Source organism: Panthera tigris, chromosome C1, assembly GCF_018350195.1.
Source record: "Panthera tigris isolate Pti1 chromosome C1, P.tigris_Pti1_mat1.1, whole genome shotgun sequence".
NCBI lineage: Eukaryota > Metazoa > Chordata > Mammalia > Carnivora > Felidae > Panthera > Panthera tigris.
In genome coordinates this window covers 121,013,397-121,039,470 of record NC_056667.1, presented here as the reverse complement: position 1 = coordinate 121,039,470, position 26,074 = coordinate 121,013,397, and the positions used below count along the sequence as shown (strand labels likewise).

At 33.8% G+C, this 26,074-nt stretch overlaps 1 protein-coding gene across 1 annotated transcript in view; it reads left to right on the top strand.

Moving 5' to 3' along the window:
* Positions 1-26,074, top strand: part of DPP10 (dipeptidyl peptidase like 10) — a 646,469-nt gene that overhangs the window by 306,245 nt on the left and 314,150 nt on the right. The window contains exon 4 of the mRNA XM_042994282.1: positions 3,396-3,490. Within this exon, the coding sequence (XP_042850216.1) occupies positions 3,396-3,490 (95 nt within the window). The remainder of the gene's footprint in view (positions 1-3,395; positions 3,491-26,074) is intronic.

Here is a 26,074-nt window from a genome sequence, read left to right as displayed (position 1 = left end):
GAGAGAGTAGGGGAGGGGCAGAGAGCGAGGGGGAGAGAGAATCCCAAGCAGGCCCTGCGCTGATAGCAGTGTGGAGCCTGCTTGAACTCACGAACTGTGAGATCACGACCTGAGCTGAAATCGAGAGACAGACACTTAACCTACTGAGCCACCAGGTGCCCCCCTGAATGATTTAAAGCTAAAATATACTATTATGTTTTTCCTTTTGTTAGACACATTAAGGGAAATAGGAATAGAAATTACAGTAATAATAATTATTTAGGGAGACAGACACTAAGAATATATTTTTGGACCTCAGGATAGAGAGGCTAGATAGTGATTCTATCTTGTCACACCTTTTTATTTAAAACAAAAATGACTGAATCAAATATGTGTTCAGGACAATTGACTCTTAACTTTCAATGATCTGAAAGAAAGAAAGATGATTTAGTCAACGTGCTGTATAGACATGCATGATACTGTGTTTTAAAGAATGTTTCAAATACACCTCCCTTAAAATTTCTGTGCTAATGCACTTTATTCATTGCTCTTACTCACTCGTATCTCATCACCTAATATTAAACAAAATATGACATGGCAATTTTGAAATATAGTTCTACAAAGTAATTTAATAATGCAATAACAGGAGTATCAAAATGGGAGATTCTACTAGTGATTATAAATCAAACAGGATAGGATAAATAGGAGACCCAGAAGACCAAATTTTGAAGACCAGAAAAAAAAATTAAGCACAATTAATAAAGGCAGATATTAGATGCTTTTAAAATAATTCATGCAGGGGTGCCTGGGTGGCTCAGTCAGTTGAGCATCCGTCTTTGGCTCAGGTCATGATCCCATGGTTTGTGAGTTCAAGCCCTGCGTCAGGCTCTGTGCTGACAGCTCAGAGCCTGGAGCCTGCTTCAGATTCTCTCTCTCTCTCTCTCTCTCTCTCTCTCTCTCTCTCTCTCTGCCCCTCCCCCACTCACACTCTGTCTCTCTCTCCTTCAAAAATAAACATTTTAAAAAAATTTAAATAATTCATGCCGAAATCTGTATTAAATTTTAAGCTAGAGAGTTACACTTGAATTAAAGAAAGTAGTTTTCTCCTGCTAATGCAATGTTGAGTCTAGTGGTAACATTTGCAGGTGTACAGATCTCAAGGTATTTGTAAATCTCAAATCTCTGTACATGTTTTTCAAGTCTAAGTAATTATTCAGCAAAATTTACTTTTAAAATATTACATTTAGTATTTATCTTCTCAAATAAACTTCGCTTCCTTCTACTTTGGTTCTAAGGAGAACAAAACCTAGTTTTCCTTCCTCTACTCTTGATATAATCCATCACCTGCTTAGAGTTTTCTCTTAATGTGAGAGACTCTGGGGCCATACATTACTCTAACCCTTCCACTGAAGAGGAACCACTATTCATATTACAGTTGCTCTCTGAGCTCTTCTTCCTTCTTAAGGCCAAAGACCTAATCCCTGTTTAGAATTATGTGATGTGTTTATCCTCTAGAAGAAGAACCACACATTGCTGGCTTTTGGTTTTATCTTCACAGTATAATAGAAAGGGGAATTTTTTTTTTCTTTTGACTTATAGTGAAAATATTATGAGGATGTCTTGATAAGGCATGCTTGTCAGGTCTTCAATATCAAGAAGTGGTCCAGAATTGAGAATATCAAGAAAAATAACAGAGGTGTTAAGGTTCGACTCTTTATTCATGCAAACATCAACTGAGAGCAGAAAGAAGACTCGAATCAGCTGGCAAAGCCAAATGAATAACCCAGACCAGTGTTGCTGCTGACTTATGATCCTAAACACAGGGTAGAAAAGAAAGGCCAGAGAGGAAAGGAATATAAATCAAAATAAATATTTATTATTTGTGTACAACTGTTGTTTGTTCTACATCACTAGAAAAGACAACAGGTAAAGTTAGTGAGAGGAGAACTCAGTTTATTTATTGCTGATGAGAGAAGTTCAGAAGGTGATACAGGCCTTATTTTGAAGATCTGCCCATAGGGCCCGCTTCAGAAAGTAACTTGAATATCTTTTTTTTTTTTTTTTTTTTTTTTGCCTCTTTTCCTACTTTCTTAAAACACCATTTCTTGTTCCTGATTCAATGTTCCATTGTCCTCATTAAGCTCAAGAGGAACTACTGGCCTCCTGTGCCATCCTTAACCTTAGTAGGAGAGTCATATTGAGCTCTCAGTCTTCTTAAATGAAACACAGATACAAAAAAGACAAACTTAATTTCTGCTAGTATTGATTGCTTCTCATCATATGATTTCTGACTATAGCTTTTTATAATATTGAAATAACTAGAGAACAAGCGAGAAAACCTAGTTCTGTCTGAATTTTCAGACATTTCCATATAATCTTCATAACCCACCATGGAGTACTTGTTTACCATTATACATGTGAAGACATTTGGGTTCTGAGAAATTGTATCTTGTATAACTTCATTCACTGTGGATAGTGGACCCAAACTCCTTCAATATTGCCTTTCTTCCAAGAATGGACAGAGGGTTAGGGAGGTGCAATACTATGCAAAAGTTAGAATTGAGCAAAATTGGACAGAAGATTATCATTAAAAAAACACTCACGTCTACTTTTATTTGGGTATTTTTTACACACACACACACACACACACACACACACACACACACACGTATATGTAATATGTATATATTTAACTTCTGAGTATCCTCTCTGACAGCTTTCCCTCCTGTTGATATTTTCAGTCTGACATATTCTTAGAATGATTTAATTTCCTGACATATGTGGTTGAAGTTAACTCATATATAAGATCAACAACTGTCCAGAAGCCATGTGGTTATTTAAAAAAAACCTCATTTCCCTCAGAGATTTTGGGCTGTGGTCACACAAGCCAGATAACCTGTCAGAGACAAAATTCCCAGCCCTAAGGAGAAAGATTGGATGGGAATTGAGGGGTGGTAGGACGGGAAGCATAAAGTGTGCATGAGGGTGGTCTAGTAGGAGTAGCTTAGACTTGTGTCGAGTTACGGTAAATGACAGCCTTTATTGTCAGCTTAACTGGATTATGAATCAGTAACAGCTTATCTTGGTAACTGGAGGCATTTCTTTGTCCCTTCTTTCTCATCCCGGAATGGGCAGCATATTTCCCGTATTTTAATTAATTTTTAGTTGTTAAACCAGAAACCTGAGTGGCCCTCTCACTAACCCTGTTTTCACTGCACAATAGACCATGTGCTAGCCAGGCTTCCTGATCACTGCAGAAGATTAATGTGAGCCAAATACAAAAATTTGCTCCGTTATTAAAGGCTAACAATGATTGTTCTAAGTGTGTCTGTTTGTTATGCACGTTTTCTCCTCTACAGGTCATTGTATTACCTAGTCAATGTGTTTGTCAATTGTTAATATCTTTGTTGTTGCAGATACAGATGTGGTGTATAAAAGCGAGAATGGACATGTCATTAAACTGAATATAGAAACAAATGCCACCACATTATTATTGGAAAACACAACTTTTGTAAGTAATGAAAAATTAATTACTTTATGCATTTCAGTGTTGTTTTGAATGCTCTCTAGGTGCACATAACTTTTTTCTTCTTCAGCTCCAGCACCTGCAAAACATTTCAGGTAAAGAAGGATGGAATATCATTAGAATCAGTACATCTATTAATAGAAAATGCCCATGTGACCATCTGCTTCATTTCTCTCCATTTCTCTTCATATCTCCCCATTTTAGTAAATGAGAAATGTTTCTAAGAATGAAATTTCCTTACAGCGAATATTTCTTCCAATATTTTCTATGTAAAATCAGTTATATGAATATCAAGATACAAAAAAATCTGACACAAGTTATCACAACCTTTTTCTCCCAGTTTTCATTCTTCCTGACTTCTAAATTTGTTGTGGTTTTCTGGATCAAGCAGAAGGCAGGCTTTCTAAAACTGGCCTTCGGCTGGCCTTCTGTTGGAGTGTTTTGCTTTTATGATTTAGACTTCTATCATTTTCAGTTTGCTTCTCCAGAATCACTGGTTAGCCTGACAATGTTTAAATAATGGAATGTATTTGTTTTGCTCTTACAAAAGAATATGAATCTTTTCTTTCTTGTAAATTCAAACTTCTTAAGGCTAGATTTTGTGATGATTATCTGTTGAGTGAGTGTTAATGAATGAAATGTTGCAGATACTCAAAATTCAGTTGTCAAACACCACTGAAAAATAGTGCACAGTTATTTGCTGACAGTTTTATATAATCAAAGGTTCACTATATTACCTATAAGATGGCTTTGTATGAAGCCATAGTCCAGAGCCTCAGAGGACCTTCTATGCAAATTAAATCAGTGAGCAAATCATGAGCTACTTTATTTTTTTCTTTTTTCTACTTGTACATCTGAAATAGACCTCAAGACTTCATGTTTATTATAGGATGGCCAGGTGAAATAGACTGGAACCTTCTCTTGTTTAGTATTTTTATATATTAAGAAAAAAATAGTCATTGAAATCATGAAGTGCTTATATAGTTATATATCTATTAGGCTACATTAAACCAAACATCTGATGTACTTTAGTAATTAGGTCAGAAACTAACAGAATAAGGATATTTTTGTTTTTAAACTCATTGGTTAATTCACAGAGATTAGAGGGACAGCTTCTAAATGCAACTGTTCATAAGGCATATTACTCACTTTCTAAATAAATGGATTTCCTTAGGGCAGAACATACTAACCCTAATGAAAAAGTTTAATAAACAGAATAGAGCAATGTGTATTATTTCTTAATTGCATGGTCCTCAGGGATACTAGAGAAAAGGCTGAGGAATTACCAAGAGATGTTGAAATGAATGGAAAAGAAGCCTTCCGTAGGATAGAAGGCAGAAAGCAGAATTGGTAATGACAGAGGGTATGCTAATGATTGGCTGATTAAAGTCAGTATGAATTGATTGTCAGTAAAATTAGTTTAGGGAAAAAAAACTAAATACATTTTGTTGTTGCTGTTGTTCTGTTGTTTTATCATAAAGTGTCATTTTTGATGTGGAGTATAGACCTTCAGTGGCCAGACATTTAAGTTAGTTATAGGCATTCAGTACATGAAGGTTCAGTTATGTGACTATTCCTTACTGACCTTTGCCTTTATACAGGCTGGTGAGGTCTTCACTGTGGTCACAGATTATGTATTTTTTTCGACATTTGGTCCTTGCTTTCTTAGCTTCTATGATACATGTTTTGTTGGTACCTCACACCACCCCCACCTCATCTTGCTGTAGTTTCTCCATGTGTTGATTAATACCATTTTATCTTTGTGCATGTGTGTTTAATCTTTTTGCATCCTTTTGAGGTCTCTTCTACTCTCTTGTATGTAGGCAATGACTTTTAATTACCACAGAGTCATATTTAGCAAATATTCCAATTTACTGATCTTCTAAGATTCATGGGCTCCCTAAAGACATTTATCTCACAACACAGATAATTAAGCAATTTATAAGTCCTAGAGGTGTCGAATTGACTGTGGGCGGGGGGGGGGGGGTTGGTGCAAGGATAAGGGATTGGAGTGTGGCATATATTTGCAACTAGTTAACTGAAAACTGTAAAAGAAAACAAAAAAACAAGTATACAACCATGATTCTTTATTTCTTCAGAAGAATTCATTTAATCATTTCCTCCCCACTCCATGATAGCATTATTAAATGTAGTTGTATTTTCAAAGCTCATGCTAGGCTAAAGTCTGGATTTACTTTCCTCAAAGGCCATTCTGTTGAAAAAAACTCTCTTACTAGAGCATAAGAATTTTATTAACACAGCAGTTTTTTCATTGAACAATTATCAATATTTTAATTAGAATCATAATTAATTGGCTATGATCACTATAAAGGCTGTGTAGTCAAAGTGCCAAGTCAATTAAGAAAATAAACACATTACTGATAGAAATGTGATAACAGAATAGCTTATTATTTAGTAGGAAATATTATTCTAAAATGTAACAGTCATTTTATTATAAAAAATAAGATAACACTATATTGTGATTTCCTTCTTAAAAATATTTTAAATATGAATAGTGTGTACTTTTTAGCTATGTAATCATGGTTAGCAGACTCTGAGTAACAATAATACTGGACCCGGCTTTCAAAAATAAAACAAAAGTACATCCTTTTCCTAAAATTATTGTCTTAAGGCTTCTTTTGGATTGAAGATAGGTAGATTTTTTAATGAAAGAGGAAATTAAAGAGTATATAACTTTTTGAAGATGAGTTGTACAAAATAACTGGTTTAGCCTCAAAACTGCTCTTAATCATTTTTAAGTGTTTGGAAATTTTATCTCTTAAAGCCAGACTATTTCAAACAAAAGCTCATTCACAATGAAATAATGAAGAAATGTTTCATAAGTATTAGCTGTATTCTTTCTGCTGTCAGTAAATTAAATATCACCAGTGGTCTTAGCAGAATACACCAGCAACCATAAATAGTTCTGTCAAATCACCAGTTTAAATTAGAAGGGAATTGGAAACATGGGCCTGATGTACTAATATGGAAATGGGTGATTGATGGATAAGACTCATATCTTTTTGATTCTGAAAATCTGCAAGCTTTTAAAAACATGCTAGAGGGAGGAACTTCATATATGGAAGGAGATGATTCCAAGGAAAATGTTAGCTACACATTTTGGGGGGTCCAACTGTCTTTTTATAGGCCATTAAAAAAATAGTAGGTTTGACTGGAGCCAGGGAGTATTTATTGATTCATCGTGTGTGGAGAGATCTTCCATTGGCTTGCATGTCGTCATAATATTTCTATTTATTTTTTTTTAATTTGTTCTGCCACTAGGTATGTGGGGGTGGAGGGAATAGATCCAACTGTTTTTTTACCACCATGAAATCAAGAAACTTATTTTTCAGTTCATGTTTAAGGAAATAGGTGCCCTATCAAAAAATTCTGGCACCAATAAATACTTACTGGATAAAGACACCCAAAATTTCACCTCTTAAAATTTGAAAAAAAGATAAGGAGGGCACTTATTGTGATGAGCACTGGGTGTTGTATGTAAGTTATGAATCACTAAATTCTATCCTTGAAAATAATACTATGCTAACTGGAATTTAAATAAAAACTTGGAAAAATTTAAAATAAAGAAAGGTTATTAGACAGTTCTGACTACCCAAGCGGCTTTATATGTTGGCTCTAATCCTGGAGAATTTGTTTGTTTGTTTTTAAGATCTAGCTTTAGCACTATGTGTTGGTATCCTGGTAGTAAGTAATATCAGTATTGTAACTAATATTGATGGGCCAATGAAATCACAGGAATTGCACACTTATGCAGTTGCTGTGTGCATGACAATACAGTTTCTTTCAAGCAGTGGTTCTCAGTTGGTCTAACTTTGTCATCAAGAGACATTTTGCAAGTCTGAAGACATTCTTGATTGTTATGGCTGGAGATAAGCAGTGAGTGTGCCATGGGAATCTAGTCACAGATGCCACTAAACATTCTACAATGCACAAGACAACTCCTTCCAATGACAACAAAAATTAGCTAGTCGAGAACATCAGTAGTGGAAATTTGCAAGATCTGGTTCTAGGCAGGAATACCAGGGAAACCATGAGATAATTAACAGGTGTTTGTTTTCTTTTTTTGTTGTTTTTTTTTTTGGTTTTTTTCTTAAGATGACAACAAGGAATGGTTCTTTTTTTCTGTCAGAAAAGATTTTCAGCTGAAGCTTCCACCTTCATTTTCTTGAGACATGTTTCTTCTTTTTATGGACAGGCCTGGAAAAGAAGACCAGCAGGCATGAATATAATCATTTGGCCTTGGATTTCTCTTCTTTGGATAGGGCAGAGGACAGGCTAAAAGTATGACCCCAGATTTCGTATAATTTTCTGGGGTACTTCTAATTGAGACATGTTATTGTTCCAACAAGTTAGTATCACTTACTGGCTATTGTCAACTCCTTTGACAAAGAAGTAAGTGATTTCCTTTAAGTTAGAAGATGAAAACTCATGACTACTTGATGTTCCAGTCATCATGATTCTTTTTTTTAAATTGTTTTAATGTTTATTTTTGAGAGAGATAGAGCGTGAGTGGGGGAGGGGCAGAGAGAAGACGACACAGAATCTAGAGCAGGCTCCAGGCTCTGAGCCATCAGCGCAGAGCCCAACGTGGGGCTCGAACTTGAGGATGAGGAGACCATGACCTGAGCTGAAGTCAGATGCTGAACCAACTGAGTCACACAGGTGCCCCAGCCAGCATAATTCTTTACATTGGCATTATATTGTTTAATATAAAATATAACAATAATAATATATTATTTAATTTAATTTTTAGTTAGTTAACATAGAGTGCAATATTGGTTTCAGGAGTAGAATTCAGTCTTCAGTTTGGGCGTATCTGTCTTCTACCCAAAAGCAATAACCACTCCCTATCATTAGATACATTTATATTTGTGACATTTTTTTTTATTATTCACCTTGAAAGTATGTAGTTCCTTTGTACACCCATATTCATTTTAAAAATGATCATTTGTATTTAATTAGATGATGTACATAATTTCCAACTCTTAGGCATCAAAGAAGTATCATACTATATTCACACCATCAATGCACGTTCAGGAGAATGGAAATAAGGTAATATTTTTCAGCAAGGATTGGAATATTTTGTTTATGTTTTTTCATTTAAGAAAGAGGACATGGAATCTACTGTGAATATTTAAGTTGTTCAAAATTTTCTCTAAGTTAGATGAATGTGAAAATGAATTCCTGCATAGTTTTATAAGTAATCGTTGTCAAAACAGGAGAATCGGAAAGGAAAATTTTGATCCTCACCCTGGAAGTTTCTTCAAGGACAAATATAAAATGTGAGAACAGATACTCTTGTCTCCATATGTTTGCAAGTGTGACATGATTATTCTAAAATTCCATACACTTATTCATACAGTTCCCTATAGGTGATAAAGACTTGAAGAGAGACCACTCCATATTCTTTTTCACCCTTAATTAGCGTTGTGAATGATCCAGGAAACAGATGCTACTACATTTATTCGCTGGGATAAAATGTCGTGGATGGTATAAGCATTTTTGCCTTTAATATATCAAAGGTCTCCTTTGTGTAGGAGCAAAACACTACTTTCTATTTAAACATCACTTACTTAACCATTTGAACAAGAGCTTGTTTCAACTATATCTAATACTCCTCTTAAATATGTGCAATAAAATTATTACAATTCCAGTATTTGCTTCTTTAAAGATTCTTACTTAGTGTTCCCGGGGTTGGGGCTATAAATTTCTTTGGTGTGTGTCAGATAGGATGATGGAAGCTAGCTGGCTAGCATGGTGGAATTTGTGCAAGCAAATGCATTTTAATAGACCTTTGAATGTTTGCAAGGTCCCTATGACATAAGGATTTCCTTTCTTCCTTCCTTCCTTCCTTCCTTCCTTCCTTCCTTCCTTCCTTCCTTCCTTCCTTTTTTCCTCCCTCATCTCTTTTTCTTTCTTTCTTTCTTTCTTTCTTTCTTTCTTTCTTTCTTTCTGTCTGTCTGTCTTTCTGTCTTTCTTGTCTTTCTTGTCTTTCTTGTCTTTCTTGTCTTTCTTGTCTTTCTTTCAGAAAACCTTGATTAGTGAAGCTTTGGTTAATGGAAAACCATGCATGAAGCAGAATTTTGCAACCATTTGCACTAAAGAGTGCAGATATTTTCATAATACGTTGGGACTAATATAGTAAATTAGTGTTTCAGTGTGCTTATGGAATGTAATATAGGGCATTCAGCATTCATTAAATGATAATGGGAGCCCATTACAGAGCTAGAAAGCATTCTCCCTGTCTTCTACTTTAGTTTCAATAAAAAGAAACTGAGACCCAGAGAAATACAGTGACTTGCTCAATGCTTTAGTGGAGTTTTAAGACTGGAATACAAATTTCTTGACTCCTAGCCTAGTGTTGCTTCTAATAGGCCTAGATAAGTTTTTCACTTTAAATTCTTAAAGAAATGTAAAATAAATTAAAATTCTTTCATATTTTTGTATAAGGAATTTCTATATGTATTTGTGTACTTATTCTTTAAACTGTTTACAAAACATACTTGAATCAAATATAGGTATATGTGTGTGTATATGTGTATATCTACACATATATATGTGTATATCTGTGTATATGCACATACACACGTATTTTATCACCAGTTAATCAGGAAGAAAGCAGCAGACAATGAAATGAAAAGAAAAAAAATAAAGAAAAAGTAAAATGTGTTTTAAATGTGTTTTTGTTGCCTTGGCTTTGCTGAAGTCACCATATTTGTTTTTAGCATATTTTGAATTTTCACAGACTGTCACCTATGTCATCATTGTTTCCAATGCAGTTATTTTCAGTTCTTGTGGAAATGCTGCTCATGTAAACAAAGAGAAACAACATTATCTGCATTCCACAATTACACATACACACACTTATATCACCAAGCCACTCACGGCTCTGCTATCCCTTGATTAATCTTTCTGAAAAAATCTAGTCTACATTTGAGATTCTTACATCTCTTAAAAGGTTACAGAGATTTTTCTCCCTCTCCATTTCTGTACTGTTGCTGCATCATTGTTAAAATGACTCATCCTGTCTTAGTCTATTAATGCATTTGCCAACTAATTATTGAGCCCCTGCTACTTATCAGATTATATTCCAGGTTCTGGGATACATGTTGAGCAAGACAGATGTATCAAACCAACAACAAACAAATGCTCAAGTAGAAATATAAGCAGTTGCAGCTAGTATTAAGTCCTTGGGGAAAAAAAAAGGTGGCATAGAGTGGGGATTAGACAAGGATTAGGTGCCTAGGAAAGGTCCACTGTAGAAGCAACATTTCAAGGTGAGGTTGAAGAGTTTTGTAGGCTCAAAGAAGAGTCATTATAAAGAACCTTGGGTAGGAACTGCGTAGATCTATTGTAAGAATAGAAAATATATAAGCAGTGGAGAATGCAGAGAATGGTACCAGATTAACCCAGTAGAATAACTACTAGAAAAATTATGTTGTTTTGTTTTGTAATAGGCACACTTTGATATCTGAGTCATACTTTAAAAGAACACTTTGCTATGTGAAGAATATACTCTAGGGATTTTGAAGTTGAAATTGTAAGACCACTCTGAAGGCTACAGTAATGGTATTTCCCCTTTCTCTGTATCCTCACAAACACCTGATGTTTCTTGTGTTGTTCGTTTTAGCCATTCTGACAGGTGTGAAGTGATGTCTCCTTATGGTTTTGGTTTGTGTTCTCCTGATGATCAGTGATATTGAGCATCTTTTCATGTGTCTATTGGCCATCTGTATATCTTTTTAGAAAAATGTCTATTTGTGTCTTCTTATTTTGAATTGGATTATTTGTTTTTTGGGTATTGAGTTTTTTTAAGTTCTTTATAGATTTTGGATATTAACCCTTTATCAGATACATAATTTGTAAATATCTTCTCCCATTCCATAGGTTGTCTTTTAGTTTTGTTGATTGTTTCCTTTGCTGTGCAGAAGCTTTTTATTTTGATGAAGTCCCAACAGTTTATTTTTGCTTTTGTATCCCTTGCCTCAGGAGACATATTTAGTGACAAGTTGCCATGTCCAATTTCAAAGAGGTTACTACCTGTGTTCTGTAGGATTTTGATGGTTTCCTGTCTCCCATTTAGGTCTTTCACCCATTTTGAGTTTATTTTTGTGTGTGGTATAGGGACATGGTCTAGTTTCTTTCTTTTGCATGTTGCTATCCAATTTTCCCATCACCATTTGTTGAAGAAACTATCTTTTCCCCAAAGGATTTTCTTTTCTGCTTTGTCAAAGATTAATTGGCCATATAGTTGTGGGTTCATTTCTGGGTTTTCTATTCTGTTCTATTGATATATGAGTTTACTTTTGTGTCAGTACCGTGCTGTTTTTATCACCACAGCTTTGTCATATAACTTGAAGTTCAGAATTGTGATTCCTTCAGCTTTGCTTTTCTTTTTCAAGGTTGTTTTGGCCATCCAGGGTCTTTTGTGACTCACATAAATTTTAGGATTGTCGTTCAAGTTCTGTGAAGAATGTTGTTGGTATATTAATAGGGATTGCATTAAATATAGATTGCTTTGTGTAATACAGATTTTGTGTATAGGGATTTATGCTTTGTGTAATATAATAGGGATTGCATTAAATGTATAGATTGCTTTGTGTAATAATAATTGTGTCTTTTACCTCTTTGGTTAGGTTTATTCCTACATATCTTAGTTATAAATGGTAGTGATTCCTTGATTTCTCTTTCTGCTGCTTTATTGTTGGTGTATGTAAATGCAACAGATTTCTGTTCATTGATTTTATGTCCTGAGACTTTACTGAATTTATTTATCAGTTCCAGCTGTGTTTTGGTGGAGGCTTTCAGGTTTTCTGCATAGAGTATCAGGTTCCTTGATTGAAATGTTAAAATTAAAACTTTAATTTCAAAAGACTCAAATAGATGGTTGACATAATTAATGAAGTAGTTATTGATTTAGAACCCAGATATATGTAAGCTTATCCAAAGATAAATTTTGATTATGTTTTAATTAATTCGTTATGATACATTTTTATATCTTTCATTAAACTTTCACTAGTTTATGAATATCTTAAGAGAAGAGGCCAACCAAAACTTACTCAATTTTTTGTTTTCAGTGACTAGAACAATGATGGCATAGCACAAAGTAGACACGTAGTGTACATTTTATGAATTAATCACATTTATTTTCTTTTCCACATAGCATCATTTATTTAAATATTTTATTCATACTGGTCCATGAGAGAATGTAGGAAAAAATGAAATTTAATTAACTCTCCTAAAATTTGAATCAGTTGCAAAAAGGGTAATTTATAAGCCAAAATAATAATTTTCCCCGTTCAATACAGGTGTGATCTCATCAGATTACAAGCAAGTAAAAAGATCTTCCAATTATTGAAGTGAATGATATTCATTTTAAGCAGAGGTTGACATTTACAGGAAACAATTACTTGATTCTTTGCAACATCTTTATTATTTTGAAACATGGTTAATTTGTAGGCTATCCAAGAAATATATATAAATATAAGAAGCTTCATTTTATCCCCAGATGCATTCATTACTGATTAGACATTGAAAGAAATGTCTCCTGCACCTTAATTTCAGGAAAATCTGTTCATCTATTTGATTTTTTTAATGTTTATTTATTTTTGAGAGAGAGACACAGAGTGTGAGCAGGGGAGGGCCAGAAAGAGAGGGAGACACAGAATCCGAATCAGGCTCCAGGCTCTGAGCTGTCAGCATGGAGCCCGATGTGGGGCTCGAAATCACAAACTATGAGATCATGACCTGAGCCAAAGTGGGCCGCTTAACTGACTGAGCCACCCAGGAGCCCCTCTGTTCATTTATTAATTAATGACACATGATAAGCAAAGTAGGACTCCTGTAACTGATTTGTTTTTCTTGCTTTTGACTAATGGCAAAACTAGATCTGAATTAAAAGTTTACTTTAACACTTGGGAAAGAAATTAAACTATGCAAATAACACTGAATACTCTGAATTTATCATACTACTCTTCAATTTCTTTTCTAATTTATCTTCCTCCTCTGTGTGTCTGTGTGTGTGTGTGTGTTTCTAACAGATTTCTTGGCATATACTTCATATAACATAATTGTCACTCATTTGAAATGTACAGTTCAATGTTTTTTAGTATACTGACAGAGTTGTGCAACCATCACCACAGTCTAATTTTAGAACATCTTCACCTACCCTTAAAAAAACCCCTACACACTACAAGTCTTTCTCCAGTTCTGGGTTCTTTTCTCTGCAACCTCCTGCAACTAGTAGTCTACTTTGTATCTCTATGGATTTTTGCGTTCCATTCATTTCAGATAAATGAAATACACAGTATGTGGTCTTTTATGACTAACTTTTGCACTTAGCACAATATGTTCAGGGTTTATATATGTTTTCGGATATATCAATACTTCATTCTTTTTTATTGTTAAATAATATTCCATTGTGTGATATGCTACTTTTTTGATCCATTCACTAGTTAATAAACATTTGAATTGGTTAATTTTAGGGCTACCATGAAACATGTTTCAATGTTTCAATTTTCAATGTTTCAATGTTTCAATTGAACATTTGAAGTTTTCAGATAAACATTTGTATGCAAATTTTGTGTAGGTACATGTTTTCATTGCTCTTTCTTGACATCTTTCCACTATTGTGCAGTGTAATTCTGGGTCATATGGTAACTCTGTGTTTAGCATTTTGAAGAACTGTGAAATTATTTTCCAAAGTGGTCTTGTCTATTTACCTTTTCACCAGCAGTATAAGAGGAGCCAAATTTCTTCACATCTTTGTCAATGCTTGTTGTCTACCTTTTTATTGTAGTCACCTTAGTGTGTGGGGAGTGGTATAACATGTGGCTTTGGTTTGCATTTCCTGAATTTACTAATGATGTTGAGCATGTTTTCATATGTTTATTGGCTATTTGCATTTCTTTAGAGAAATTTCTGATAACATCCTCTGCCCACTTTTTAACTAGACTCTTTCCATTGCTAAATTGTAAGTGTCCATTTATATCTCCAAAATAGAAGTTCCATGTCATATATAAAATTTGCAAATCACTTCTGCCAGGTGTGTAATTTTTTACTTTCTGGGTGGTATCCTTTGATGAACAAAGGATTTTATGTTCAATGAAATCAAGTCTATCTATTTTTCTTTTGTCTTATATAGCTTGTTGTTAATCCAAGAAATTATTGGCAAACCATTATCATAAAGATTTACTCCTGTATTTTTGTCTAAAAATATTACAATTTTTATTTTTACATTTAGTTCTGTGATTTGAGTTAATTTTGTGTATGATGTGAGGCAGGGTATCCATTCTTTTGCCTGTGGATATTCACTTGTTCATGCAACATTGTTTGAAAAGACTATTCACACAGAATGGTTTTAGCACCTTGTAAAATATCAGTTGACCACTGATGTATAGATTTATTTCTGGACTCTCTATTTTCTTAATCTGTATGTTTATCTTTATGCCATTATCACAATCTTGATTACTGTAGCTTTGTGGTAAGACTTCGGATCAGGACCTGTGAGTACTCAAACATTCTTCTTCTTCCAGATTGTTTTGAATATTCTTGGTCCCTTTCATTTCATATGAATTTTAAGATCAACCCATAAATTAACATTTGGTCTATCCCTAGAGAGTGTTTCATTTGAATTTTAAGGTCAACCAGTAAATTAACATATGGTCTCTCCCTAGAGAATGTTCCATGTGCCTCTCCTTAAAATATATTTTTTTTTCTAGGGATTTCTGTCTGTTAGATACTTTTGCTTTATAATGTTGTTCAAGTCTTCTTTTTCCGTATTGATGATCTGCCTAGTTCTATCCATTATTGAAATTGTCTCAGGAAGTCAAACTATTACTGTTGGATTGTCTATTTCTCCCTTCAATTCTGTTCATTTTTCTTTATGTATTTTGGAACTTTTGCTTTTTGTTTTCAAGCACATATTTGTTTACAATTGGTATATTTTCTTGATGGAAATAGTATACAAAAACTGTACCAACATATTTCCATTTCTTCTCTCTCCTTTGCATTTTTGTTGTCATACAAGTTATGGCTTTATACATTTTAACCTAACAATACAATTTTAAAATTATTTTTATGAAGCCATCTTTTTAAATAAATAGAGGGAGAGAGGAATTACAGTGTGTTTATGCTGCCTTTCATAATTTCCATGCAGTTACCTTTACTAGATCATTTTTTTTCTTCATGTGGATTCAGGTTACTGTTTAGTGTCCTTTAATTTCAACCTGAAGGACTCCCTTTAATATTTATTTGACCACAGGTCTGGTAGCAACAAAAGCTCTCAATTTTTGTTTATCTAGATGTGGCTTAATTTCTCCCTGATTTTTGAAGGAGTGTTTAGTTCAATATAGGATTATTTGTTGACGATGTTTTTTTCTTTCAATACTTTGAAGATGTCATCCTGACATGCGACATGTATGGTTTCTTAAGAAAATTTAGCTGTTAATCTTATCCATTCTGTGTGATACATTATTTTTTTTCTCTTGTTTACAAGTTCATTCATTGTGATTTTTGACTATTTGACTGTGATTAGTTTAGGTGAGGACCTTTTCAATTTTTTTTAACTAGAAATTTGTTGAGCTTCTTGTAAATGTACATTAATATTTTTCATCACATTAAGAAATTTTTACTTATTACTTTTGAATTTTTTATCTTCCTATTTCTCTTCTCTGCATTTTATATTCTGCATTCAGTTTTACCAAAGCAGGAAGGAATATAAGGAATTCCCCAATACAATATAACTAAGTATAGTTGTCTGTTCTCACCTTGCTTAGATATTCTCTGTAAAACAGTGAAGTCATTTTCATCATGAGAAAAGTGGCGCTTTGTCTTTAATAGTCTCTTCCTTCCTTCCTTTCTTCCCTCCCTCCCTCCCTCTCTGCCTCCTTCCTTCTCTCCCTCCTCCCCCTTCCTCTCTCCTCTCTCCCTCCCTTCCTTCCTCCTTTCATTCCTTCTTCTTATCTCTTTCTTTTAGATAATAGACTCTCTGTATTAACTGAATGATTGCAACTTCTTAGCCATTAATACAGATAATCAATGGTTAAGAGTTACTATATGAATTGGGAGAGATTACAATGAAAATCCTATCCTTTACCAGCTATACTGTCTGACATTATGAACCTTTTCCAGCCTATTTTAAATACCTGGACTATTCTTAAATAGTTCTATCTTATTTATACAACTTTTAAAAATGTTCATCAGGTCCCAGATATTCTTATTTATGCAACTTTGAAAAACTTTCTTCAGGACTCAGTTGTATAAACTATAGATTTTAATGAAACATTAAGGAAGAAAGAATATCTAAGATAAATGAATAACCAGATTATAATTTCAAAAAGTAAATTATAATAAAATATGTATTTCTAACTAAAGAAGTACAATCATATTTTATTCAGAATGAGAGATTATTCACATCATTATAAGTGGCAACACCATGGTGTTATTCATTTTAGAAGAAAAATACTTAGAATAACATTCTATTTTTTTATAAAAGAAGTGGTAAGTTAAGATTTAATTCATATAGATATGTGGAGAAATCTTGTATCCTTACATACACTCATATATTTTTTCTAAAAATAAAAAAAAATTCACATTGTGAATTCTCTTTGTTAGGAACAAAGCGTTTATAAATTCTGAATAAATCAGAGCTTATATTTGTATAATACAATTCTATGGCATTCTTTTTTATCCTTGGTCATTCCCTACTGTATCCATAATTTATATATGCCCCTTAAAATACTGACATTTAATGGATATTTCAATGAAATATAATTAAGGACACAAATATTCTTAATCTTTTTCATTGACATTTCTAAAAACAATAGAATGAAAATATATGGTTAGAAACTATAAATAGTTTATTGAACTATCTAATATGAGTAATTAGCTACATGTGGTCTGTTTACATTTATTTTTAAATTCATTAAAATCATGTGAAAATTTAAAAATCCGTCTCTTAGTCACATCAGCCTCATTTCATGTGTGCAATAGCCCAGTGAAGCCAATGGTTACACATTAGACTGTGTGCAGAATATTTCCATTATCATAGAAAGTCCTGCTGGACAGAGCTGGTACTCATGTGCACATACAGTGAAAATAAAAGTTTTCCTCCATATCCTTTTTGAAGACATCCATGTCCACATTTGTACCAAATAATATCAAACAATTCTCCAGAAATAAGTCTGTATATCTTCATAGGTCTCTACATAAACAACATAATATTTTCAAATATATACACTTTGTGTGTGTGTATACATATTTCAACAGTATGGAGAGCTTACACTTTTTATTCACTTAATAATGTAACGTGAGGTTCTGTTTACATAAACCCATTTGTTTTTCTCTAATATTATTTGATGGTTATATAGAATTTCTTTGCATGATGTGCTATTTATTTATTTCCTGTTATGCACTTGTAGACACACTTGGAAACAATTTTTGAAATGTATTTATAGGCTAAATTCACACAGTGGTATTGCTGTGTCAAAGGAAATTTGAAATTAAATTTGAAATTTAATAGATAGTATCAAATTGTATTAAACAAGTCAACCAGTGGTATATGATATTGCTTAATACTGTACTCTTCCTGTCACAACATGTTTTTTTTTTTTTTTTGGTTGAGGCAAAATAACCCTTAATTATTACACTGATTTGTACTTACTTAATTATGAGTGAGGTTGGGCATCATCTTGTCATACATGCATTGGCAGTTGGTTCAGTTTTTTCCTATGAATTTCTTTGCACGAACTTTTCAAATTGGAACTTTGCATTGATGCTTATGTGCAGCAATTTTTTTCCTTCAGATATTTCTATTTGTCCTTGATATCATTGGAATTACTCATTCACCACCATTTGGAGTCCTGTGAAAGGATTTTATTTCAAATCTCTTGGGTGATATGTATCTATCATTAACTGGTAAAAAGGAACAAGTAATGAGTCTTAAAAAAAAAGAAAAAGAAAAACAAAGGAGGGATAATGGAGAAGGTTTTGACTGAATGTCTATAACAAACTCATTCAGCCATAATTACCTATTTAATAACAGTTAAAAGTATCATCTGCCCCATAAGACTTTAGGAATGTACCCCATAAGTTTCCTCTCAATTTTCCACGTGAAATAAAATTCATATTAAAAAGGAAGAAGTGTAAAAACTGAACACCTTCTTCATGCCTTAGACTTAAAACAGTCTGCATTGGAGACTTAAATATATGCAGAAAAGTTATTGATCTTTGTCTTCTATATATTTCATGAGAAGATTAAAGCTATTAATGAACATTTCTGAGAAAGGGGGCAGTACAGGAAATAACTTGTAGATTTGGGGCAGTAAGATGCAATGTTAGTAAATGATAACTCTTAAGCTAATTTACTCTGAAAATTATTTTTATATCCATCTTTGGAAATCTGGTGAGTCTCTAACAGAGCTCTTAAGCACAGTTGAGGAGACCAGCAATATTTGCAACTCTGACTGTGAGATGAGAGAAAATAATACTGTTCTTCAGACTTGGGGATTTGGTCTCAAGACATTGAATGTGGAGGCACTTTATGATTGTTCCCTATTGTCATTCCATTGGGTTTGACTTACTTTGCAGTCCCTCTTTCTTTCCACAACTAAACGGAAAGTTTTGTGCCACCATGAACGTAAATCTAAAATTACTCTTTTCCTTTACTATTGCTCTTTGCTTTAGCAAAGAAGGGTCATGTATGATATCTCTGCTTATCAAATAGATACTGAAAAATGAGAAACAAATGGAGAATCAATTTATCATTATGAGTCCTGAGCATGAGTATTCAAAGACCACCTGTTAATATACTTTAGAAGTACTGATGTTCATAGGTGAAAACCCAACATTTTTATCCTGTTTTTTTCAAATAAATTGCATATTCAGAATCTTCCTCTTAAACATCATATCTTTATATTTTTGTTGTTTATATCTTGTATGTATTGTAGTCTCACGTTAAAATTAGAGCGCACAGACAGATATTTTACCATACTAAAGAATGCCAAGTAGTAAATGATAAAGATATGGTAAAAAGCATAAGTTAACTTAAAAAAATGTATAATTAATAATAATAATAAACACTTTCCCAATTCTGTTGAAAAATGAGCAAAATCTATTTATAGACTTTTTATAAAAGAAGCATTGTTAGTAAACAAATAAATATATGCTTAATATTATTTATAAAAAGAAAAATGATGACCAACAGTGGGATTGTATTTTACACCTGTCCGTTTGGCAAAGCTTAACTCTGATATTCCCAAGTGTTGGAAAGAATGTGGAGAACAGGATCTCTTACTCATTGCAGATAAGAGTGTAATTTGTGTTTTTACTTTGGGTAACCATTTGTCATTACTGAGTGAAATAGAGACTTCATATGCCCCACATCCCACAACTTCCTCCCTTGATATCATAAGAAAATGGTTGCTTGTGTGCATCAGGAAACGAGAATACAGACATTTATTCAGTCATAGTTGCCAACAACCTCTGGTGTCCTCAGCTGAGCTTGGGCCTATTAATGGACATTATGGAGAAAGTGGACAAAAAGAATGACTTTCGACTTTGGACCATTGAAGTGCAATTTAGTAAATGACAACTCAGTTTTTTAACTAATTCACTCTGAAAATTATTTTTACATCTTTGGGGATCTGGTGAATATCTAACTCAGCTTGTGTGTGTATGTGTGTTTGCCTAAATGACATGTTATTTAGTCTTAACTGATTTTGAACTCTTAATAGATGCATCAGGCAACCCATGATCTTCTTCCATTTCTCTTTATTACTCAGCATTCTGTTACTGATTTGTATATATTTTCATTTAGCTGTGGTTCACTTATTTTCATGATTATTATAGGATATTCCATTATTTTCATATTATTTTCATAGTTATACTGTTATTATTTTCATATTTATGATATATTTTTGTTTATCTGATATTTATCTGGGCATCCTGTATTTTCATTTGATTGTGAATTATACTATGTCACAATTAAAAATTTATTAACCTAATTCTTTGCATCCAAGACCCATTAAGATGAAAACAACTAACAAATATTATACTCTATATAATGTTATATAGAGTATGTTTATATGAAATTATTATTTCATCCAAGATAGAAAATAGAGACAGGGGAGTAGATATCAAACATAGTATTATTGAGGAATAGTCCAGAATATTTCAAATCTGGACTAAATATGTTTCTTTTTAGTTGCTAGCTTGTCTTCTCTCTTTTTATTTGGGATTATTAATGATAATGCTAAATTAATGATATCATACAAATTTTAAGTAGACCTTTTATCCATAAGAAAAAATGATGAGTTCTCAAGCAAATTTACTTTTTGAAGCACCAATGTTTTCCCATTTCTCTCACTTCTACAGAAGAGTCAGGTTAAAGCTTTTCTTTTTAATAAAGCAATATTAATCATTATGTTTTTCTTTCTTTTTAAATATAGGGTAATTGCAGGGGCGTCTGAGGGCTCAGTCAGTTGAGTGTCCGACTTTGGCTCAGGTCATGATCTCGGGGCTTGTCGGTTTGAGCCCCACGTCGGGCTCTGTGCTGACAGCTCGGAGCCTGGAGACTGCTTTAGATTCTTTGTCTCCCTTTCTCTCTGACTCTTCCCTGCTCACGCTCTGTCTTTCTGTCTCTCTCAAAAATAAATAAACATTAAAAATAAAAAAGAAATAAAAATAGGGTAGTTGCACAGTTCTCAGTAGCCATCTTCTTGCCTATGGCAGAAATAAAATTCTATGACTAACATAAATACCTGAAATGTACATATCACATTTTAAAAAATAACTTCATTAATTAGATCTGTGGAATCATAGTCTCTAATATTTACCTGATGGAATATTTTAACAAGAATAGACAAGTGGGGCACCTGGGTGTTTCAGTTAGTTAAGCATTCGACTTTAGCTCAGGTGATGAGCTTGCAGTTTGTGAGTTCAAGCCCTGCCTTGGGCTCTGTGCTGACAGCTCAGAGCCTAGAGCCTGCTTTGGATTCTGTCTCTCTCTCTCTCTTTCTCTCTCTGTTCCTCCACTACTTGCGCTCTCTCTCTCTCTCTCTCTCTCTCTCTCTCTCTCAAAAATAAAAATAAAGATTAAAACATTTTTTTTAACGAATAGACAAGTAATTTGCTGCTGGAGAGCTCTAGTCCACCCATCTTATCTTATAAGCCTTCTGTTGAGCATGTGTTAATTAGGTCGTGATGAGGAAAACTCACCCAGAAATTCTGATGTGATAATTTTTAGGGCTTCCATAACTTTTGATATCTTTCAATATGCTCTCTTTTTCTCTTTTTAATGTATTTTAGTTGGGGGAGGGGCAGAGAGAGGAAGAGAGAATCCCAAGCAGGCTCCACATTCAGCATGAAGCCCAATGCAGGGCTCCATCTTACGACCATGAGATCATGACTTGAGCTGAAATCAAGAGTCAAACGCTTAACTGGCTGAGTCACCCAGGCACCTCTACTCCTTTTATTTTAATTGAAGAGTGTTTAACACAAAATATTACATTAGTTTCAGGTATATACATAGTGATTCAAAATTCTATAGATTATGCTATGCTGACGGCAATTGTAGCTACCATCTGTCATAATACATCACTATTACAATACCATTGAGTATATTCCGTATGCTGTGCCCTTCTTCCCCATGACTTATTCATTCTATAAGTGGAAGCCTGTGCCTCCCACTTCCCTTCATCCATATGCACCCCACCCCTCTTCCTTCTGGCAGTTATGAGTTTATTCTCAGTATTTATGGATTTCATTCTGTTTTTTGTTCACTTTTTTTTTTTTTTTTTAGATTCTACAAATAATTGAAATCATGTGATGATTTTCTTTCTCAACCTGACTTCACTTATTTTAGCATAATATTCTTTAGGTCTATTCATGTTTTCATAAATGGCAAGATTTCTTTCTTTATGGTTGAGAAATATTCCATAGTGTGTGTGTGTGTGTGTGTGTGTGTGTGTGTGTGTGTGTATACATACCTACATACATGCTACATCTTCTTTATTTATATATCAGTGGATACTTGGGTTGCTTCCATATCATGGCTATTGTAAATACTGCAATAAACATAGGAGTGCACATATGTTTTCAAATTAGTGCTTTCATTTTCTTTAGGTAAATACCCATTAGTGGAATACTGAATTGTATGGTATTTGAATTTTTAATTTTTTTGATGAACATCCAATCTGGTTTTTACAGTGGCTGCAACATGTTACATTCCTACAAACAGTGCACCTGGGTTTCTTTTACTCCACATTTTCACAAATACTTGTTATGTCTTGCCTTTTTGATACTAGCCATTCTCACAGGCGTCAGGTGATATCTCATTGTGGTTTTGATTTGCATTTCCATGATGATGAGTGATGTTGAGCATCTTTTCATGGGTCTGTAGGCCAACTGCATGTCTTCCATTACTCTATAGGCTCTATTCTATAGTGCAGCTGCACCTGAATGCAATCACTTAAAAGAAAGTTATGCTCGAAATATAATGATTAGAAAGCCCTAGACAATTTGAAGTCAGTAGAATAGCACACACTGAACTTCAAAGAAATAATTTATATAAATATACATGCTACAATATCCTTTTCCTCCTTTCTCTAGCCAAAGCGTTTCCAATTTATTGACTTTTGGGGTAGAGGAATATTGACACTCTTCTCATCAAAATCACCTTGTCTGCCCTGTTTTTTAGTTATTAATAAAATTCAGAGACTATTAGTTTTCACCATCTATTAAACATAAAAATTGTTGGGCCGCCTGGGTGGCTCACTTGGTTAAGCGTCCGACTTTGGCTCAGGTCATGCTTTGCACACTGACAGCTCAGAGCCTGGCTTTGTATTCTGTGTCTCCCTTTCTATCTCTGTCCCTCCCCCCTTCCCCCCCCCCCCCCAGCTTGTGCTTGCGTGCTCTCTCTCTCTCTCTTTCTCTCTCTCTCTCAAAAAGCATATATGTATATAAATATTTAAAAAGTAAATAAATAAATAAAAATAAAAATGGGTTTTTAAATGTTTTAGTGTATGGCCTATGATCCAAATCAATAAATATTAATTTGGCTATTCACATTTATTGAGCAATAAATTCATATGTGAGATACTCTACAGAGTATCAATCAATAGGTCCCTATTCAATAGTTTTAAAAACTACCTAACTTGTAGCATGGCATTTTCTGCATTTAGTACTTTACACAATATTCTAGTATCAATAAAATGCATGGTTCCAAGAAAAAAGAAAGAGACCATCTATTAAGTTTATACAACATGGATGTCATGGGTATCACAAAGAAATATAACTTAAACACTATACTAACTAATTGAGTAGCTAAGAAAAGAGAACATGAAAAAAATACAGTAAGATATTTGATTTTTAAGTTCTTTGCATATAAACACAGTTATGGCTATAAAAACAAATCATGGCTTGTTTCAGAGCTACAAGATAAAAAACAATCTATTTGCTTCTTCTTTGTTCATTTAATTTGAAGCCAGGCAGAGAAAGAGAGCCCATTCTTAGCATCATACCATGGACTAAATTTTGGTTTGCCTTCTTTTCTAGCCTCCCTTCATCTCCTTTTCCTTTGTATCAGTTAAGTGCATAGTGACCATTTTCCTCCTCTCATCCATTTAAGGTCAACTGACTTTCTAAAATCCTCCATCATGTATATTTCATGGTCTTTTAGAGACTTCAGTGTTAAAGAAACTTATTCATAATATATACTTAATCACATATTTGAAAAATTAGTATTTTATTTTTCTAGAATAAGAGATGATTTTTTCTAAAGTTTTTTGTCATGTATCAATAAACTAAAAATGAGATTGAGTGATGAGGGAAGTTGTGGCCCAAATAAATTAAACATAAGGGGTATAGGTATTAGTCTGTAGGGAGCTTGGTAGGGTACAGGTGCAGGGAGCAGGAAGAAAAGATCATAGGGTCCACAGAGACCTACCTTCTTGTTTTACTCATTCTCTATGTGTTAAAAATATACCCACTGACACTTGAAGGCTTAGAGCATTATCCGACTCAAGGTCCTAGGCCAGTTGTTTTGTTTTGTTTATTTACTTTTGTAAGTAGGGATGGCTATAAATATTTTTATCACCAGCTTGTTGCAAGATCGTGCACAATACCCACCCAAACTGTACAGTTCCCATGTTTCTCTTGTGTCTCAATCTTAAGACAACCAAATCCTTCTTACCAGTTAGTGCTAATTTTAACCCCATCTCTTATTCTTCTCCTCTTGCTCTGTCCTTTCTCATCCTCAAGTCCTACAAATGCATATTTTATCTTTTCTGGCACTTCTGACATTTAAGTTTGTGTTTAATGATTTCTTGCCCTGATCTTCAGTATCTGACACCTTGCAACACTATCATTATCTTATTTCTACCTCAAGTTATAATGTTTCTGACAAGAGTGAATCATTGCAATAGAGCCTCTTAATAGGGGCATTACTGTGGCAATAAAAGATGTAAATCGCAGTCCTAAACAACCTAGAAGAGCAATCATGAAACAGTGATCAATGATTAAATGAACTGCACATATAATTATATACATATAAGGTCAGATGAATCACTTGAGCTGAAAAGGACAGGGAGTATTTTAGAGAAATACAATTTGAATAAGGAGCAGATCAAGTTGTGAAAGTTTTATAGCAGGTGGAGCAGGTTGAACAAAAGTACAAAACAAAGAAAGCATATACATTTAAGGAATAAAAGTAATAGTAAGCAATACTTGTAATAATTGCAACGTTACTGATCCATCCCTTGTAGGGCATACTGTTTTAGGGGTTTAGTCCCTTTTATTTGATGGGGATAGATTTACATTGAATACAAACAAACTTTCATTTAATGCTTTGTATAATGATTAATAATGAAGCTCCTAGGTATATCTCTTAAAACTCCAGGCTTTTATTATTTAAAAAAATTCAAACATCCCCTGTAGGATCTTATGAATATATATTTTTAAGTTCTTTTTATTTTAAGAGAGAGAGAGAGACAGACAGAGAGTAGAGGGGAGGGGGAGGAAGAGAGGAAGAGAGAATCCTAAGCAGGCTCGACATTGTCAGTTGTCAGCGCAGAGCCCCACATGGGGCTCCATCTCATGACCTTGAGATCATGACCTGAGCCAAAATCAGGAGTTGGTCACTTACCTGACTTAGCAGTGTAGGTTCCATCCCTCACTCCCACCCCCTGCTGGATATTCTAAAATGACTATAACCATAACATGTCTGAAATTGAAATGTTTCAGAATTTCCTCAAAATATGTTTGTTTTTCACTTTTTCCTAACGTAAGTTACAATAGCAACATTCACCCAGTGCTAAAAACTTGAAACATAAAATTACTTTGGATACTTACTTGTTTTTCAGTGTTCAAATCTAATCATTAAATTCTTTTGTTTTTATCTATCATCTCTCTTGCATGTGTCTCTTCCTCTCTATGCCCCTGCTTCACCCTTGACTTCTTGGCATTGCTTGACTAAACTGTCGTGAGATCCTCTTACCAGATCTAATGCCCTTAGGCTGTCATCAGATCCAGCTCAGTTTTTACCCAACTGCC